Source organism: Vipera ursinii (genome assembly GCF_947247035.1).
Source record: "Vipera ursinii genome assembly, chromosome: 9".
NCBI lineage: Eukaryota > Metazoa > Chordata > Lepidosauria > Squamata > Viperidae > Vipera > Vipera ursinii.
Genome location: NC_139523.1, coordinates 21604116 through 21625651, shown reverse-complemented (window position 1 = coordinate 21625651; position 21536 = coordinate 21604116). Strand labels below are relative to the sequence as shown.

General features: G+C 40.1%; 1 protein-coding gene across 1 annotated transcript; it reads left to right on the top strand.

Annotated features, from left to right (window-relative positions):
* Positions 1-2110: 2110 nt before the first annotated feature.
* LOC310644825 (histone-lysine N-methyltransferase PRDM9-like) lies at positions 2111-21347 on the top strand (the record flags this gene model as incomplete). Its single annotated transcript, XM_083370137.1, has 8 exons — positions 2111-2449; positions 3312-3435; positions 8367-8576; positions 9777-10048; positions 11211-11278; positions 14574-14755; positions 16009-16257; positions 19784-21347. 8 exons carry the CDS (start codon positions 2111-2113, stop codon positions 19828-19830), a joined length of 1491 nt encoding a protein of 496 aa, XP_083226263.1. The 3' UTR covers positions 19831-21347.
* Between the last annotated feature and the right edge of the window lie 189 nt (positions 21348-21536).

The following is a 21536-nucleotide window of genomic DNA, read 5'->3' as shown; positions in this document are numbered from 1 at the left end:
TCTGGTCCAATCTGCTGCTCAAACAGGAGACCCGATACCATTTCATACAAGGGATTGTCCAATATCTTCTTAAAAGACTCCAGTGATGAAGAATGGATGGTCAGGAAAACAAGGTGGATGGACTCAAATTAAGTACAACAATGAATGTCGCTGAGAGACCTAATAAGGGGCCAGGTTGAGGACCAATCATCCTGGAATTGTCTAGTTTTGTAGTTATATTAAATGTATATCCTGCCCATCTCGCTATCTAAAGTGGCACAGTTGCTCAGGAATTCGCATTAACTTGAAGGCACCTCATCAGTCAATCAGGCTGCCCAGATTCATGGCTGAGCAGATGGCTCTAGGAATTTAAGTGATAGTTAATGGCATTAGTTAATCAATACACAATCTAACAAATAAGTTGTATCCTGATTGTGGCCTTGATTGTTATTTGAAATTGCTGGTTAAATGCTTTCACAGTGCTACTTTTTCCATAAAGTTAAGAGGTAGTTTTAAAAAGTACATCAGAAAGGTTAATTTATTTGGAAATCAGAACCACCCAAGAAATTTGAAAAACTCTACAATTATTTGTATTCTCCACCTGAATGCTCATCTTGGTGTTACAGTGACACCACATGGTTGTCTTGCAATAGTGTAAATCTGTTCTGATTTCAGTTCAAACAAATTCCATTTTGGGGAATTTTAATGTTACCCAGAAAAGAAATTGCAGCAAGACCAGCTTCTGAAGAAGGTGCAGGGCTGAGCAAACCTCTCCCAACTAATTTTGTTATTTGCTTCGTTCTGGTTTTGTGTCTTTAAATCTTTTTTTAAATTTCTGCTGGGCATTCACTGGATAAACATTGATACTGATGATCTAAGAGCTTTCTTACTCAAGAGGCCATTTTATGATGCACTTAGCTGTAGTTAACCATGGTTTATCCAACCTAACCCAATTTTCTGTGCTTGTGTGACCCAATAAACTAGCCACACAAATTAAATTCTTGCAACACACTAGGCTAACATGCAATCAGTGGCTAAAAACACCATCGTGGAAGCTGCTTCTGCATAGATGAACAGGATGACACCTTTTGCCATCCTCAGTCAACATGGCTGATGGCTTTCCTAGGTGTTACAAATGTTGGAATCCAGTCCCTTTGCAATGCAGCAATTTAAGGATACCTTGTTTAAGGTGAGAACTGCCTTGCAAATCATGTTGTCATGCCCCCTAAATAGACTGCTTGGCTGATTTAACATACATTAAACCCAAACCAGAGTGATGCTTCAACCAGTCACCATGAAAGGAAAAAAAAGATACCCTGGATTTCTTCTAAAGGAACCTCCTTTGTAAATTCTAGTTTTTGAACTAGGTTGCAGTGATGTATGTTTGCATGTGCTTTACACGCGTATTTTTTGAAAACCCATTTGTCACCAATGTAATGCCTTCCAATGTTCCGAATTTCATTCTCCCTTCTTCCCCCAGTAGGGGCGATGATGAAAGTCGAAATCATTCGGAAGGCAACAGATTGGAGAAACCGATCTTTGTGATTTATATACATTAGTCACGGATTTCCGTTAACTAGAAATATATCCTGTAACCATCGTTACAGTTCCGTTCCCTCAGCGACCAAAATCCCGCTTTCCTCTAATTCATTCTGCTCTGAGGCGAACTCCGCCATCCCCGCAGCAGCCAAGCGAGAGATTCGGGGCTTTTTTTTTCCCGCGCTTTTCAATAATTGGCCATAACCTGTTCGTGCTTCGCGCTGATTGGCTGCGCGCCGTTTTAGCGGGCTTCTCTTCGAAGGCGGGAAAGGAGCTGGGAAGGGTCTCTCTCATTCCGGGTGGGGCAGGGGGGTTGAAAAGCAGCAACTTTGGGTTGATTTCTGGGTTACCCAATACTGAGGCGGGGGAAGGAAATCTAACATTTAATGGCGAAAAGTACTTAACAACACAAAGCCTGATGATTTTGATCCCATGTAGATGATTCCGCTGGGTTGAAGTTGGAGGAAAGATGCCAATGGGGACAGAATCTCAGGGGGGGTGGAGGGAATTGCCATTTGGGGCAGAAGCCCAGGAAAGAGGGCAGGAGAGGCCACCTGAGGTTGAGGGAATAGGGGAGGTAAACCCCTCTACGATGGAAGTTCAGGGGCTGAGGCAAATGGAGGCTGAATCCCAGGGACAGAGCAAAGATACTTCAAGTGGGGCAGGAGCCCAAGGGCTGAGGGGAGAAACAGCAGATAAAAATGGTATTGCAGGAGAAAAAGCAGCTGAAAGTGAAGGATGTGTTCCTATAGAGAACTTGGAGACTGATCCAAAGATTTGGGCAGGAGAGTCCTTGATAGGAGAAACTACTAGGTCGTCTGATGTTTCAATAAATATGGAGGCAGGTGGGATAAAGAAAGGTACCAAGAAAAAGAATTCTGGAGATAGGAGCAAAAAGCAGACTAATAAGAAAAGTGGACAAAAGTCCAAGGTGAGGGAATAATAAGTGTTTCTAAAACTCCAGAGAAACAGACTGATATGCTCATTTGCCTAGGACTTACTGCTTTTAAAGATGACAACTTTTTTTTTTCAAGATAGGAAATATTTTTTTATATTTTAAAATTACAAGGAATGTGATAGGGTTTAGTATGCTGTGTTATGCAGAGTTATCTGGGAGTAGATATTGTATGTAGGAATAGAGCTGTGAGTATGGTGACAAAATCAGGAATCTGGTAGCACTTTTTCAGACAAACTTTATTGAAAGACAAGCTTAATTTAGCTGAACTGGAGATCTGAATCTAGAGAAACCTGTAAAGAGGATTCCCAGCTTTGCAAGAAAAGCTGAGAAATTTCTGTTGAAGTTTTATTTATTTACCTTATTTAGGGGATATCAGTAAGCATTTGGTTTTTATAGATATATAATTTTGCATCAGTGGCAGTTTTAGACTTGTGCCATTTGGACTTGTAATTATCAAAAAGAGCAAAAATTTTATTGGAGAGTTTGATAGTATCATATACAATGATACTTTAACCCACATTACCAAGTCTGAAAATGGTCAGTTAAGGCAATGAAGTCCAATCAAATGTGAATTCAGATAACAACTAAACAACCCCGTGAGGTGGGTTGGGCTGTGAAAGAGTGACTGCCTAAAGCTACCTATCCTATATAATCTAATCTTTTAAGAGCAATTCCCAATCCATTGTGTCAGATCCACTGATTAATAGCTCTGTGTTGTTAAATGTAAATTAAAATTTATTCAAAATGGTGATAAATTGTAACCCAACTTTGGCATTTGTTTGTTTAAGCAGAAAATGTAATATGTAATATGTATAACTGTCCTCTTTTGTACTAGGTAGAAGATAGGTTTAAAGAGCTCTCCATCTATTTTCCTAAAGAACAGTGGGCTGAAATGGGAGAATGGGAGAAATTACGTTATAAGAACATGAAACACAATTATGACTTTTTGATTCAATTAGGTGAGCAGAATACTAATTATTCACCCATGTTTTGAAACCATACAAAAGGAGAAACATCAAAGAATTCAGATATACATATGTTAAAATCTAAGTATTCATGGGAAAATAAGTCACTGGGTGCTGAAATATATTTTCATCCTTTAATTACAGTCCTAACTTCAGCAAAGCCATACCATTTAATACATTAAAATTTAAAGTTTCATCTGAATGGCATAATCTAGAGATTATGGCTATGTACACACAACATCCTAAACCACAAACAGCAAATAATATTAATAAGAGGTTAATAAGTGGCCCATGAGGGAAGATACTGAAATTATCCCTAGGAAACATGTGCACAATTTCCTTCCAAATTTGGATACAATGAATTGCCTTCAGCAAATCAATGAATTGATCCACACTATAAGGACATAGCAAAATAGCCATGGTCAATCCTTGAAGTAATAGAGAAGTATGCCAATATAAAATTTAAGGCACAAAACAATAATCCTGTGTTGCATAAAAAGTCTAATCTGATTGGGTTTTGGGTTTTGCTATTTCTGTCACTTTTAGGTACATTTTAAAAGGACACGTTGCCCAGAATGAGAAAAATTCCCTATTTTCTATTATCAGTATAATTGTGGTTATGCCTTATGCTATCCTCAGCAGAACAGAAAAACATGGAATCAGTAAAAAAAAAGATAGTGCAGCATTAAACACATTCCCTGAGAAGTGATAATTACCGGTAATATTTTTATTAGGTCTTCCTACTCCTAAACCAGCATTCATGTATTATGCACGCCAGCCCTTAAAGTCTGCAAATGAAACCTCTGAATCAGATGAGGAATGGACACCAACACTTATAGGTAAGCTATTGAAATAATCTTAATGTAACAAAGATACCTGAAAGTTTGCAAGATACTGAAATGTAATAGAGTAGACTACAATTCTTGCTTCAGAGTGAGGTAACCAACAATAGAGAACTTGCAATCCAAATGCAAAACATCATAAAAATTGACAAAAGCACATGTTTAAATGCTATGCATGCTATTAATCTTAAAACAGACTTCACAGCTTTTAAGAACTAGTTAAGAAAAATAAATATTTGGTCATTATAATACCTTTAGTGGCCCTTTAAAGTGGCAACATATAACTAGTGTCGCTTAAAAGGTTGTATTTTATGTAAGTGGAAAAATTGTCATAGAATCAATCTGGCAAAATTACTGGTTCTATGTTATTTTGCTACAGTTGCTCAAGATGATACAAATTCATCAAGTCAACACAGTACTGTGAAAGATGTGAATCATGTAGCATGGGAGTGGCAGGATGCAACACTTATCAGATAATATTAACTCATATATAGTACCTCAGTCATCCTGTGTTAAGATAGAAAAGTAATAATGCTGGGAATAATGCTAAGAAACATAATTGTAATATACCTAAGGGTCTGTTACAGTGCAAGATAAGTTTTGATTGTAAAACCTCTAATAAAAACTAAAAAGGAACACAAACCTTTACCAAAGGTTCAGCACATTAAATTGTACCTGGAGGTATGAGAGGCGGATAATGGCAAAAAACTTTGCTATGCTGTTCAAAACACTCAACCTTTGATTTCATAGGAGTTGGGAAGCATAGAATATAATTTTGTGACAGGGATGTAATCTGTATTTCCCAAATATCTTTGTAAAATAAAAAAAAATGTGATTCACTAGCTCCACCTCACTAGTGTCACAGGGCTGACATTAGTCAAGATCAAAGCTGTTATTAGTGGAATCAACATACAGTTGATTGGAAACCAAGGTACTGTATTCCTTTGAAATTCATTGTTCAATGTTTTTTAAAAATGTTTTAAAAATCAAACAATGGAGGTAGTATTCGACTTAAATAGTTTAATGATCACTCAAAGTTTAATGATCACCGCCCTGAGTCCTTTGGGAGTAGGGCGGTATAGAAATTTAATAAATAATAATAATAAAGTTACAACGGCACTGGAAAAAGTGACATAACAGTTTTCATTCCCATAGTCACAGGATCAAAATTCAGTCGCTTGGCAACTTTCTGATATGATAGCTACAGGGTCGTGATCATCTTTTGTGATCTTTGAGGTGCTACTGGAAGCTATAAGAGTAGAATACAGAAATTTAGAATGAATTACTGCTAGCTGCCAGTTCTCTGTACAGGAACATTTAGGAGCAATAGCGAAACATCTTTGCCTTGGCTTATACAATTTAAACTTTGCCTTTAAAACTGAATGAATTTGGTAGCAGTGCTTCAGATTCAAAAGAAAAAGGTTAGTGCTCAGCATGTTTGGCCATGCATATACAGTCATGGCCGAAATTGTTGGCACCCCAGAAATTTTTCCAGAAAATCAAGTATTTCTCACAGAAAAGTATTGCAGGAACACATGTTTTGCTATACACAGGTTTATTCCCTTTGTGTGTATTGGAACACAACAAAAAAGGGAGGAAAAAAAAGCAAATTGGACATAATGTCAAACAAAACTCCAAAAATGGGCCGGACAAAATTATTGGCACCCTTTCAAAATTGTGGGTAAACAAGATTGTTTCAAGCATGTGATGCTCCTTTAAACTCACCTGGGGCAAGTAACAGGTGTGGGCAATATAAAAATCACACCTGAAAGCAGATAAAAAGGAGAGTTCACTTAGTCTTTGCATTGTGTGTCTGTGTGTGCCACACTAAGCATGGACAACAGAAAGAGAAGAGAACTGTCTGAGGACTTGAGAACCAAAATTGTGGACAAATATCAACAATCTCAAGGTTACAAGTCCATCTCCAGAGATCTAGATTTGCCTTTGTCCACAGTGCGCAACATTATCAAGAAGTTTGCAACCCATGGCACTGTAGCAAACCTCCCTGGTCGTGGATAGAAGAGAAAAATTGATGAAAGGTTGCAACGCAGGATAGTCCAGATGGTGGATAAGCAGCCCCAAACAAGTTCCAAAGGAATGCAAGCTGTGCTGCAGGCTCAGGGAGCATCAGTGTCAGTGCAAACTATCCGTCGACATTTAAATGAAATGAAACGCTATGGCAGGAGACCCAGGAGGACCCCACTGCTGACACAGAGACATAAAAAAGCAAGATTACAGTTTGCCAAAATGTACTTGAGTAAGCCAAAATCCTTCTGGGAAAACGTCTTGTGGACAGATGAGACCAAGATAGAGTTTTTTGGTAAAGCACATCATTCTACTGTTTACCGAAAACGAAATGAGGCCTACAAAGAAAAGAACACAGTACCTACAGTGAAATGTGGTGGAGGTTCAATGATGTTTTGGGGTTGTTTTGCTGCCTCTGGCACTGGGTGCCTTGAATGTGTGCAAGGCATCATGAAATCTGAGGATTACCAAAGGATTTTGGGTCACACTGTAGAGCCCAGTGTCAGAAAGCTGGGTTTGCGTCTGAGATCTTGGGTCTTCCAGCAGGACAATGACCCCAAACATACGTCAAAAAGCACCCAGAAATGGATGGCAAGAAAGCGCTGGAGAGTTCTGAAGTGGCCAGCAATGAGTCCAGATCTGAATCCCATTGAACACCTGTGGAGAGATCTTAAAATTGCTGTTGGGAAAAGGTGCCCTTCCAATAAGAGAGACCTGGAGCAGTTTGCAAAGGAAGAGTGGTCCAAAATTCTGAGTGAGAGGTGTAAGAAGCTTATTGATGGTTATAGGAAGTGACTGATTTCAGTTATTTTTTCCAAAGAGTGTGCAACCAAATATTAAGTTAAGGGTGCCAATAATTTTGTCCGGCCCATTTTTGGAGTTTTGTTTGACATTATGTCCAATTTGCTTTTTTTCCTCCCTTTTTTGTTGTATTCCAATACACACAAAGGGAATAAACCTGTGTATAGCAAAACATGTGTTCCTGCAATACTTTTCTGTGAGAAATACTTGATTTTCTGGAAAAAGTTCTGGGGTGCCAACAATTTCGGCCATGACTGTATACATATTGGCTAACCCTTAAAGCAGGTATGTCAAACTGCCAGCCCGTGGGCCGGACGCATCATTCCAAAACTGCGCCCACCCCATTGCCAGCAATGAGGAAAAAGTTGTAATACATCACGCGATGTCATGTGACATTGTGAGTTTGACATGCCTGCCTTAAAGAAACTGTTTATGTTCATATTGCTGCAGCAGAAAGCCTTTTTGAAACTTTTCTTTCTATAAAGTTTTTTTAGTAAAGTAAAGTAGACAACATACATCCATGTACAAATATGTTAACATTTATGCCTTTGCTGCAGAACTTAATGTTGTTATTGTTAGCTGCAAAGTTGTGTCTGACCCATCGCAACCCCCATGTTCCTCCAGGCCTTCCTGTCCTCTACTATCTTCTGGTGTCCATTTAAGCTCACGCCTACTGCTTCAGTGACTCCGTGCAGCCACCTCATTCTCTGTCGTCCCCTTTTTCCATTGCCCTCAACCTTTCCCAGCATAATTTAGCATATATATATATATGCAAAAATAGACTAATCTTAATTGTAAGATACATTGTATTTATTGTGTAATTAATTCATGTGTGTTTTAATCCTACAAAGTGTAATTCTTGGGGAAATTGTTTCGGGACCTGAGAAGGTATCTTAATCCACTTCATCCAATGCAGTGTCTATACTGGAAAATCTGATTAATAAAGCAGATAATTTGATACTGATTTCTATCAGTGTAAACATGATTCAGGTATTCTGTACACATTTACTGATGTCAATTCTTATTGCCCTTTGGATGTATTCTCCAATATTGGTACTACATATTGTCTGTCTCCTTTCTTCCTCTCTAATATAATAGATCATCCCAATTTTTTTACCAAATCTTCCACCTTATGGTTTGTTAATCCTAAATTCAATTAATAAAATACAATTGTACTGTATAATTCTTGAACTTCTTACTTGGCATGATACAAATTCTGAGAAAAACAATGATTTAATTCCCGTTCTTGTACCTGAGGTTTTGTTGCTTTCCATGGAACTATAGATTACAGTATTGTATTTTATGTGCTATACTTTAATTTTTTAGATTTCCAAACAAAAGCTGTGCCTGAAAAGAAAAAGGAAAGGAAAAAACAACAGAACAAAGAAATTAGCACTTACAGATTACGGGAGAGAGAAAGAAAAGTATACATGGAAATAAATGAACCAAATGATGATGATTACTTATGTGAGAGGCATTTTTAATGATAATTTTTGTTCTTCATTTCTCCTAAACAATTATATATGGTTATAGATTTAATATTTTTTGCTGTGCTTTTCAAATTATTTATTAAACTTTAAAACTATTGTATTAAATAAGCAGGATGCTGTGTGTGTGTGTGTGTGTGTGTGTGTATTATTTCTCAAAGTTTGTCAGAATTAGCTAAAACAATTATAGATTCTCAATCAGTAGTTCTATTATTAGACTTTTGTTTTTGTGGCACAAGGAGGGTGTCCCCCCCCCCAGTCATTGTCTTGGTGGCCTGTGGGGAACCAGGTCGTGCAAGTGGTCGAGTGGACACAAATCTACATTTCTACAAATGGCACATGCGCAAAACCATCCCCTGTGCCTATGCCCCCCCTCCTGCCACCAGTCTGCAGAGCTGGAAAGCTTGGGGGCTGCTGGCACAAATGGATTCTTGGATTACAAACATAATGTAAAAATAAATTGCTGTTACCTGACTACATTCAAATAATATTGTCATCATGGTTTATATTTTACCATGTAGATGTCAAACCATGTATGCTGATTCCTTCCTTTGATCCTAATTGCTTAGCAATACAGGCTTTTAAAAAAATTTAAGCGTTTTTACATTATCTACCAAGCAGAGGAGGAAAACATAGTAAATAAGTGACGACTGTTGACAAGTTTTTACAAGGACCAATCTACATACGTGACTACATAAACAGGCAAATGTATCATCTGTGCTCTTTGTTTCCACTGGTGTGAAGGATAGTTCTCTTAAGCATTTGAAAGCTGTTTGCTGTATTGGCAAACATTCTTTCACAATATGCAGCATTTCCACATGTATAAATTTCCTATATACAGAAGGAGATTGCCTTTGCCAGGATATTCTTCAGCTTCCCAGTATGGTCTACAGCCTTAGGATTTTCTGGTAATTTTACCTTCAAGTATTAAGTCCCAACCTTCCTTAGTTTACAAGCAGACAAGAATAGCCAACTGCTGTCACTTCCTGAGCTTTGAATATCAACTCATCTGCTATTCTGTTTAAATAATTAGTAAACATAAAAAACGGGCAGGATAAACTTCATTGATATGCAAACATTTCAAGTGATATTATTCATAATGCCTATAGAAAACTGAATTTAACAAAGAGTAATTCATTTGACTCTGACTCCATATTCACTTATCTCTTCACTTTCTTAGTTTGTGAATATTGCCTGACATTCTTTGTTGATGAGTGTTCTGTTCATGGTCCTCCACTTTTCATCAGAGACACAGCAGCTGAATTAGGACTCGCAAATAGAGCCAGCTGCACTTTACCATCAGGTTTTAGAATTGGCCTTTCAAGTATCCCCAGAGCTGGTTTTGGAGTCTGGAATGAAAGGGAAACATTGTCTCCAGGAATTCATTTTGGACCATATGAAGGGACAAGGACAGAGGAAGAAGCAGCAGCAAACAGTGGCTATTCCTGGCTGGTATGATAACAGTTCTTGGATTTTACAGCAGTTTTGTATAATTTCATTTTCATTGAGTAAACGTAATTTGTGTTACAGTACTACGTGGCTTTATAGGTAGTCCCTTATAATTACAACTGGGATCACAATTGTGATTGCTAAGCAATGAGAGCAGGAAGATGGTGAAGATCAGCATGGGTGGTAGATCACAGGGTAGCAGAGGGCCAAAAAGGAATAGATGCAGGGAGAGAGATAGGCGGGTGGGGAGAATTGAAGCACTCCTGAGGTCATAAGTATGGGAACTGCCAAGCATCTGAATTTTTATCTCATGACTGTAGAGGTACTGCAAAATCTATAACTTTGGACACAGGATGTAAGTCCTTGTGCTTAGTGTTTTTCCTTTAAATATGCTAGTCTAAAAAATATGTTGAGACTAGAAAGAGTGCAGGGAAGAGCAACAAGATTAGGGGACAGGAGGTTAAAACATAAAAAACGGTTGCAGGAATTGGGTATGCCTAGAAGAACTACGGCTGACATGATAGCAGTATTCTAATATCTAATGGGCTGCCACAAAGAAAAGGGGGCCAACCTATTCTTCAAAACACAAGAAGGAAGCAATGGATGGAAACTAATCAAAGAGAGAACCAGCCTAGAATTAAGGAAAATTTTCCTGACAGTGAGAAGAATCAATGGAATGACTTGCCTCCAGAAGTTTTGGATGCTCCAGTGCTGGAGATTTTAAAGAAGAAATTGGACAACCTTTTGTCTGAAATTGTATAGGGTTTCCTGCCTGAGCAGGGGGTTGGATAAAAAACCTTCAAGGTCCCTTCCAATTCTGTTATTCTGTTAACATGAAAACAGCGTTTTCTCCATTGTGATGTGTGGCCATGGAAATCCCTCTTTAGAGAAGCTGTATTGATTTATTGCTTTGGGTAATTTGCACTTCTTTGAATTAAGCAAGTTGAAACCAATATTTTGTTAAATATAAAATAGGGAAATGTTTTGATATTATTTTCTTATCATTTACTAAAAAGTGATAACATTTAGTAAATCTTCCCCATTTACTAGAGATTAATTAAGGCAAGACATGTCATTATATTATTACCATATTACAATGAAATTGTATTCATTATTGTGTCAATTCCCCAATGACATACATAGTTCATGTTCGTTATAATTACAGATTACCAGAGAGCAGAATTGTTACATTTACGTTGATGGAAAAAATGAAACTAATTCCAACTGGATGAGGTAAACGTTTTGATAAAATTAAAGAGACTTTTGTATAATAGTATTTTAATAGTATTGAAAAGACCTATAGCACAAGCTAAATTACCGTACCTGATTTTAATGCCATGGAATACAGCTGTACGGTACTATGTCAACTTTGAATATAAAAGGATGTTTCATTGATCTATTTGAAATTCCAAGTAAGTTATCTTATAGTCACAGTTGTACAAGTTTAAATTATAAAAAACAGAAAATATTTTGCAAAGCACTTGGTATAATTATATAGAGACAGATAAGTCAAAACTAGAACAGTGTATTTCTGCCCATTCAGCCATATTTGCATTATACATTGTACAATGAAAATTGCTTCCAATTTCTTTGATAAGTGCAATATGAGGCTCATCAAAAGCTTTCAATGTGAGAAACCATGACATTTTGCACAAAGGAAATTCCTTTGTTCAAGTGGACTAATGATTAATAATAGAGGTAGATCAATGCAAGGAAATGAGTTATGCTATCAGAAAATATGGATAGATATTGAGTAAAAATTTGAAGAAATGTTCAGTTTGTACAATCAGGATATATAGTAGCTTTCAAAATGTACTGGAATTTTAATACTTCTGTCCACAAATTTTATTGTGTCTTTTTTAAGGGAAATAATTCTGTATACTGGTAACTATAGATGCTCAATAGATTTCACTTCCCATGTACATAAAACTTTTTCTCTGTTTACAAAAAAGTGATCTTTACCTGAGAAAGTACACAACTGGAAAAATGATACACAAAAGTTCCAATTTAGCTTCCTTTGGTCTTTCTGTAGCTGAGAAGAACAGTTTGACTACAGCTGAATAACAGCTGTTTGTTTTGGCAGGGGTCTATTCTCCAAGCTTGCTATTTAGCTCCCAGACATTTCATTACCAAACTAGGTAACATCTTCAGCAGCATTTTTGGGTGAAGTGTCTTGTTTATATAGGTCAGTTGGTCTTGTGATTGGTTGCTGTGAGACGCAGAATTCAACTGGTGAGGGGGTGGTAGAAGTCTGGCATTCTACCAATGGGTCCATCAACAAACACATTGACTAAGAACCAGTGTACAAACCAATAAGGAAGCGGAGCATCTGAACCACCAATTTATTTATTTATTTTATTTTATTACATTTATATACCGCCCTTTCCCGAGGGACTCAGGGCAGTTTACAGGGTAATTAAAAACCAAAAATACAAAAGTTAAAAACCAAATTTAAAAAAGATTAAATTTATCCCTGTATAAATAAAACCCCAATTAAAATAAATTAGTCCTCAGCCTGGGCCAAAGAGCTCGAAGAGCCAGGTCTTCAGGCCCCGGCGGAACGAACGGAGGTTGGGGGCAGTCCTCAGCTCCACTGGCAGCTGGTTCCAAAGGGCAGGCGCCCCCACTGAGAAGGCTCTGTCTCTGGGTGTTACCCGCCGGCAATCTCTTACCGGTGGAACCCTGAGCAGACCCTCCCTGTGGGAGCGCACCGGACGAAGGGAACTTGATGCCGGCAGCAGGTGTTCCCTCAGATATCCCGGACCCAAGCCATGTAGGTCATCACCAGCACCTTGAATTTCACCCGGAGGGCAACCGGAAGCCAATGCAGCTCGTGGAGTAGAGGTGTTACGTGGGAGTATCGGGAGACCCCCATCACAACTTGCGCGGCCGCATTCTGCACCAGTTGAAGCCTCCGAGTGGTCCTCAAGGGCAGCCCCATGTAGAGAGCGTTGCAGTAGTCCAAACGGGAGGTCACGAGCGCATGAGTGACTGTGCGTAGGGCATCTCGGTCCAGATAGGGTCGCAACTGGCGCACCAGGCAAACCTGGGCAAAAGCCCCCCTGGTCACGGCTCCTATATGCCCAAGTTGCGAGCCCTATCAACGGGGGGGTAACACCTCACCCCCCATTGTTAGAGGTGGAATAACTTGGTTAACCCGAGATGCCGATATGCACAGCCACTCAGTCTTGGCGGGATTGAGACGAAGCCTGTTTCTCCCCATCCAGACCTGGACCGCCTCCAGGCACCGGGACATCACGGCTAGGGCATCGCTGGGTTGGTTCGGGGTGGAAAGAAAAAGTTGGGTATCATCAGCGTACTGATGATACCCCACCCCGAAACCACGAATGATCTCACCCAGCGGCTTCATATAGATGTTGAACAGGAGGGGCGAGAGAACCGACCCCTGAGGAACTCCACAAATGAGAGGCCTCGGGGCGGATCTCTGCCCTCCCGTCAACACTGACTGCGAGCGGGCCAGGAGATAGGAGGAGAACCACCGTAAAACGGTGCCTCCCACTCCCAACCCCCTGAGACGCCACTATCCCCTCATCAGCTGAATTCTGCATTTCATAGCAAATACTTTGGTCATAAAACAACTGGGAGCTAAACAGCAAGAGAACTGAGTGTCAAAACGTACAATCCGAGCTATGAATATTCTCAACAATTTCTAACAGTTATTTGTAATATTAATGGCTAAATAATACAAAATAGTAATATTAGTATTTCATATACTATGTATTGTCTCCATTGTTTTCCTTATGAATATAAGTGATCTGGATTTCTAAAAATTTTAGTCCTTCATTTTGGCCATCCCCTAGGCCAGGGGTAGGCAACCTCGGCTCTTTTATGACTCATGGACTTCAACTCCCAGAATTCCTGAGCTGACTCAGGAATTCTAGGAGTTGAAGTCCATGAGTCATTAAAGAGCCGAGGTTGCCTACCCCTGCCCTAGGCCTAGATTATTCTACATTTACTGGGGATAATTTTTAAATAAGTGTATAAATATTGATCCCTTCATGACCTGAGAAGTTCCCCAGAACTTCTTGGTTTCAGTTTTGTTTAAATCATCCTAAATTCAAGCACATGTTTATGCTATTATCAATGTACAGGACAAAATTTAAAAGCAGGTTATCACTTTCCAGATTTGGGAATATTAGAACTGGTCTCAAAAAATACCTCTTTGCTCAACGGATTTTGTTCAGCGACCAAAATCGCTGTAACTCTAAATATGCTATTATCTCACTGATACATTTCGCTCTGCAAGGGCAAAAATTAAAAATACAATTTTGGGATGGGGGGAAGACTGATAGTAATACTCTAGGGTTGCGACTATAGCACAATTGTATGTATGCATGTATGTATTTGATTTACAATATATACCATCTTTCATTTAGTATTCCTCACTACAATAATATTGTGAGGTAGGTTGGACTGAGAGAGAATGACTGGCCCAGATCTATCTAATTTCCTAGTTTCTTTTGATGACATCTTTTTCTTTTAACATCAGTCACCCTTTTAACAATAGGTATGTTAACTGTGCCAGAAATGAGGAAGAACAAAATCTTGTTGCTTTCCAATATCATGCAGAAATATACTACAGAACATGTAAAGTAATTCAACCTCAAACTGAGCTCCTGGTCTGGTATGGAGAAGAATATGGAAAGGAACTTGGCATCAAATGGGGATCTAAATGGAAATCACTAAATGGTATAATGCTAGATGATTCATTACTTAAATTAATAATGATAGCTCTAAACCAGAGGTTCCCAAACTTAGTATCCAAATAAGTATCTAATTTTTCTATGGCCCCTTTAGTGTCTAGTAATTTAAGATCCTAGGCCAAAATATTGTCAAAATACTGGCTTTACAAATGAAATTGCAGCACTAAGCCATAAGATGCCAAGGAACAATTTCACATAGTCAGTGTCTGTTGATACAACTGATGTTTTGACATGCTGTTAGTGTGACTTCCAGAATTTTGCCAGTTCTTATTCCACTTTTAAGTCGCATTTTATTTGAAGGATGAGAGATAATTTGTACTTGCACTATTACTGTATAGTAACAACGATTAATAGCTATTATGTTAAAATTTGGCATTGGTTATATTCATAATATGAGTATTGATCCATGGCTCATATTTTTTTCCTTCAGTAAGCTTATTTTTAATAGATGAGAAAATTTAAAAAAAATTAAAGTCCTGCCGTTGTTTTCCCCTCAAACAAAGGTATTGAAAGCTATTTTAATAATGATAGAAGGAAAAATATATATTACATTTGTTTGGCTCTACACACTACCAATTTTTGTGTAATCTTTTACTGCAATTATATTATTTTCATTTTTTCTGCCTTAACCAGATTTGACAACTATGCTGTTACATATGTTGGTTCATCAACAGAATAAAAACTAAATAATATTGGAGGCTACAGTAGGAATGCCTTTTAATGCCTTTTAAATATTTTTCCATATAGAAAATAAAACCTAATCAGAAGAAATTCTTGTTCACAATAAATTACCTTTTGATGGAGATATATTAATACATATATTTTAATGTAGAAATCTTTATAAGAGGGCCTTGCAAATTCAGTTTTTTTCAGTCCAGTCTATCTTTTCATTCTGCTGAGTTCAAATGTAGTTTTAACAACGTGTAAAATCTTCCAACAGAGAAGTTATGGCTAAAAAGAATTAAAATTAAATTATTAATTAACAATTACCTTTATTTCTAAAACCCATTTTTATACTGCATGGGTAACTGCAAATTATCTAACTATATAATAAGTATAGATATAATAATAGTGAACTTTTTAATGTGAAAGAAAAGTTATAAACTCTAAAGTGTACTTTTTTCATTGCTGGGCTGTCAAAAAGAAATTCTTCTCAGGTAGAAATTATAAATCATAGAAGATTCTTCATAGAAATAGTCCTATATGTTTTTGCCAATAATTTTGCTTTTTCTTTGCAAGTAGTTCACAAGCAGAATTCATACCTGGTGAAGAAGCAACAAATAGTTTGCCATCAGTGTCCCAGCTGTGAAACAGCATTTACTTGCAAAGATTATCTCACCCGCCATATGAAATGGAAGCATTCTGGATTTATAATACTTGCTGAAGAAACGGAAAAAATACTAACAGAAAAATCATTACCCAAAATAAGAACTTATGCTTCCTACCAAGTTACGGTGAAATATAGACTACCAAGCAAAAGGAAAAAAGGTAAAGATGATGACATTCTTTTTTTGAAAGATAGAAATAAAGAAGCAGAGAATAAGAATCATAAAAACAATGGGAAAAATCATTTTCAGCTGGTTACTCACAATCAGTCACGTAGAGGAAAGCCATATTTATATAAAGAACATGTAAAAAAGGTTGATGGATCATTACTATGTCTGATCAGACAGAAGCAGAGTTGTACAGGGAAGAAGTCTTATCCATGCAGAAAATATGGGCTAGGTTTAAGCCAAGCATCAGGACAATCCACTCGGAAACAAACACATGTAAGAGAGGAGACATACTCATGTAAGGAGTGTGGCAAAAGCTTTAGCCAATCCGTTCACCTGGCCACTCACATGCGGACACATACAGGAGAGAGGCCATATTCATGTAGGGAGTGTGGCAAAAGGTTCACTGCCTCATCAAGCCTGGCCACTCACAAGCGGACACATACAGGAGAGAGGCCATATTCATGTAGGGAGTGTGGCAATAGCTTTAGCAAAAAGGCAAGCCTGACAACTCACATGCGGACACATACAGGAGAGAGGCCATATTCATGTAGGGAGTGTGTCAAAAGCTTCACTGCCTCATCAAGCCTGGCCACTCACAAGCGGACACATACAGGAGAGAGGCCATATTCATGTAGGGAGTGTGGCAAAAGCTTTAGCAAAAAGGCAAGGCTGACAACTCACATGCAGACACATACAGGAGAGAGGCCATATTCATGTAGGGAGTGTGGCAAAAGCTTTAGCCAAAAGGGAAACCTGGCAACTCACAAGCGGACACATACAGGAGAGAGGCCATATTCATGTAGGGAGTGTGGCAAAAGCTTTAGCAAAAAGGCAAGGCTGACAACTCACATGCGGACACATACAGGAGAGAGGCCATATTCATGTAGGGAGTGTGGTAAAAGCTTCACTGACTCAACAACACTGACTAAACACAAGCAGACACATACAGGAGAGAGGCCATATTCATGTAGGGAGTGTGGCAAAAGGTTCACTGCCTCATCAAGACTGGCCGCTCACAAGCGGACACATACAGGAGAGAGGCCATATTCATGTAGGGAGTGTGGCAAAAGGTTCACTGCCTCATCAAGCCTGGCCACTCACATGCGGACACATACAGGAGAGAGGCCATATTCATGTAGGGAGTGTGGCAAAAGGTTCACTGACTCATCAAGCCTGGCCACTCACATGCGGACACATACAGGAGAGAGGCCATATTCATGTAGGGAGTGTGGCAAAAGCTTTAGCAAAAAGGCAAACCTGACAACTCACAAGCGGACACATACAGGAGAGAGGCCATACTCATGTAGGGAGTGTGGCAAAAGGTTCACTGACTCATCAAGCCTGGCCACTCACAAGCGGACACATACAGGAGAGAGGCCATATTCATGTAGGGAGTGTGGCAAGAGCTTTAGCCAAAAGGGAAACCTGACAACTCACATGCGGACACATACAGGAGAGAGGCCATATTCATGTAGGGAGTGTGGCAAAAGCTTTAGCAAAAAGGCAAGGCTGACAACTCACAAGCGGACACATACAGGAGAGAGGCCATATTCATGTAGGGAGTGTGGCAAAAGCTTCACTGACTCATCAAGCCTGGCCACTCACAAGCGGACACATACAGGAGAGAGGCCATATTCATGTAGGGAGTGTGGCAAGAGCTTTAGCCAAAAGGGAAACCTGACAACTCACATGCGGACACATACAGGAGAGAGGCCATATTCATGTAGGGAGTGTGGCAAAAGCTTCACTGACTCATCAAGCCTGGCCACTCACAAGCGGACACATACAGGAGAGAGGCCATATTCATGTAGGGAGTGTGGCAAAAGCTTTAGCAAAAAGGCAAGGCTGACAACTCACATGCAGACACATACAGGAGAGAGGCCATATTCATGTAGGGAGTGTGGCAAAAGCTTTAGCCAAAAGGGAAACCTGGCAACTCACAAGCGGACACATACAGGAGAGAGGCCATATTCATGTAGGGAGTGTGGCAAAAGCTTTAGCAAAAAGGCAAGGCTGACAACTCACAAGCGGACACATACAGGAGAGAGGCCATATTCATGTAGGGAGTGTGGCAAAAGCTTCACTGACTCATCAAGCCTGGCCACTCACAAGCGGACACATACAGGAGAGAGGCCATATTCATGTAGGGAGTGTGGCAAGAGCTTTAGCCAAAAGGGAAACCTGACAACTCACATGCGGACACATACAGGAGAGAGGCCATATTCATGTAGGGAGTGTGGCAAAAGCTTCACTGACTCATCAAGCCTGGCCACTCACAAGCGGACACATACAGGAGAGAGGCCATACTCATGTAGGGAGTGTGGCAAAAGGTTCACTGACTCATCAAGCCTGGCCACTCACAAGCGGACACATACAGGAGAGAGGCCATATTCATGTAGGGAGTGTGGCAAGAGCTTTAGCCAAAAGGGAAACCTGACAACTCACATGCGGACACATACAGGAGAGAGGCCATATTCATGTAGGGAGTGTGGCAAAAGCTTTAGCAAAAAGGCAAACCTGACAACTCACAAGCGGACACATACAGGAGAGAGGCCATATTCATGTAGGGAGTGTGGCAAAAGCTTTAGCAAAAAGGCAAGGCTGACAACTCACATGCGGACACATACAGGAGAGAGGCCATATTCATGTAGGGAGTGTGGCAAAAGCTTCACTGACTCATCAAGCCTGGCCACTCACAAGCGGACACATACAGGAGAGAGGCCATACTCATGTAGGGAGTGTGGCAAAAGCTTCACTGACTCATCAAACCTGGCCACTCACAAGCGGACACATACAGGAGAGAGGCCATACTCATGTAGGGAGTGTGGCAAAAGCTTCACTGACTCATCAAACCTGGCCACTCACAAGCGGACACATACAGGAGAGAGGCCGTATTCATGTAGGGAGTGTGGCAAGAGCTTTAGCCAAAAGGCAAGCCTGACAACTCACATGCGGACACATACAGGAGACAGGCTGTATTCATGTAGGAGTGTGGGGAAAGCTTCACTGTCTCATCAGTAATGCTCCAAGTACATCCCAGTATTCATCAAGCTTGACATATTGATCAACCGTCAAATAGTGTTACTAAATATATAAATATAAATTATGAAGTATTTTTGAAATGAGCAATCTAACACATCTTCAATAAAGAATATATCAAAGCCATAGATTTTGAGTCATAAAATAGTTTAATTTATTAAAAAACTAGTTGACATTAAGAAACCATAGGATTACAATAGGGCATTGATTAAAACTGTCAAATGTTGAAGTTATCCCATGAAAGTTGTTGGCACCTACTAAAGCCAAAATCCATTGTTTTTGGAATTTATCCCACCACCACTTGTTTTTGCTACTGTTCGCTCTGGAAAAAAACATGGTATTTGTCTGAAGTATAAGTAAAGCTATGTTATCCCTTAAAGAATGGGAAAGTATTAAAATAGCAAATAAACAGTGAAGAGAAACATTGCAGTGTCCATGTCGTTCCAGTCTTTTCCTTTTAATTTTTTTTCTTTTTGCAGATGTCATAAGAATGTTCTACCAGGGAGTACTGTTGCTGGACATCTAGACTTCCTATATTTTATTTCTTCATATAAATATGACAAATATTGTCATCCATTTATGTTTTTGCAGGGGAATGAGGCATTTATTTTATTTTACCAGGTTTATATTTTAAAAAATATTGTACGCAGCTACTCCAAATGTTGGATGTGTGGTGACATTTTTCTTTGTTTCTTTAATGAGAACGTACACACTGAGGCGCCTTCTCGTGAGGGGAATCGCGGAGAAGCGCGGGCGAGGCTCCCTGGCTCTTGCCGGCGGGACGCGGGGAAGCGGAGGGCGGCCGGCCTCGCCCGAGCTGAGGCGAGGCGGTGTGGCTCCTTTTCCCCGCCAAGGAGGACACCCGGAGGGAGAAGTTCCCTCCTCAGAGCCTCCATCCCCAACCGCCAGCGGCGGCCATCTTGAAGAGTCGCCCGGGCGAAGATGAGGCCTCGGCCGGGAGAAGCGGCGGCGGCGACCCGCCCCGGAAAGGCCCGGCAAGCCGGGAGCACGTAGAAGGGGACTCCAAGGCCAGGCTGCGGGAAGAAATCTGGGAGAAAGAGGGGGAAATGCTCGGGGCCCGTTTCCGTCTGCAAAAGCGAATACTCTTTAACGCCGGCGAAGCTGGTTTTCGGTGGAAAGATCCACGCGCCGCTGGGCCTGCCTCGCTTTTCGGTCGGCCTCGGGTTGCGGAAGAAGGGCGGCCTGCAAAGCCTCCCCGGGGAGACCGCGGAGCCGGCTTGTAAAGGCGCCTCGCGGCTTAGGGCAAAAAAAATAGCCGGGCCCACGTATAACCTTGCTTTAAGGGAGAGCATTAAGTCAACGTTGGGGATAGGAGAGAAAAAGATGTTTTTGCTTCAAGTCGGTCTTAGGAAGGGGCCGTAGCTAGCCGAGGCTGTGGAAACTCATCCTAGCCTGCGGAGTAGGAGAGGATTCCTGTGGCAATGGGAGAATTGCTATGGAAGATGGCTCTAAAATATAAGATCGCTCTTTAAAAATTGAGAATTGCAATACAAGATGGTTCTAATATATAAGATCCTACGGTAGAAATTTAGAGTTGCAATACTTGATTTGTGCTTAGATTGTAAGCCGCCCTGAGTCTTCGGAGAAGGGCGGGATATAAATGGGATTAAAATAAATAAAATAAATAAATACTAGATCGTTTTGCAGAAGTGGAGAATTGCAATGGAAGATAAGTTCTAAAATACAAGATGGTTCTATAGAAGTGGAGAATTGCAATGCAAGATGATTCTATGGAAGTTTGAGAATTGCAGTACAAAATCCTTCTATAGAAATTGAGAATTGTTTTGAAATCTTGGCAGGTACAAACTACTATGTAGTTTGTTCAGTCTGGTGTGAAAGTTTGTAGCTTACTATGTATCTTTAGGATCAGAAGGTCGGCAGTTTGGCGGGTCGAATCCCAAGTGCTGCGTAACAGAGTGAGTGCCTGTTACTCATCCCAGCTTCTGCCAACCTAGCAGTTCGAAAGCACGTAAAAATGCAAGTAGGAAAATAGGGACCACTACGGTGGGAAGGTAACAGCGTTCCGTGCGCCTTTGGCATCTAGTCATGACGGCCACATGACAGCCTCGGACAAGCGCTGGCTCTTCGGAGATGAGCACCGGCCCCTAGAGTCGGAAACGACTAGCACACATGTGCGGGGGAACCTTTACCTTTTTACACACTACCAATTAGCACCATCTACAATAAGACTTTTCTACAAATATGAGATAA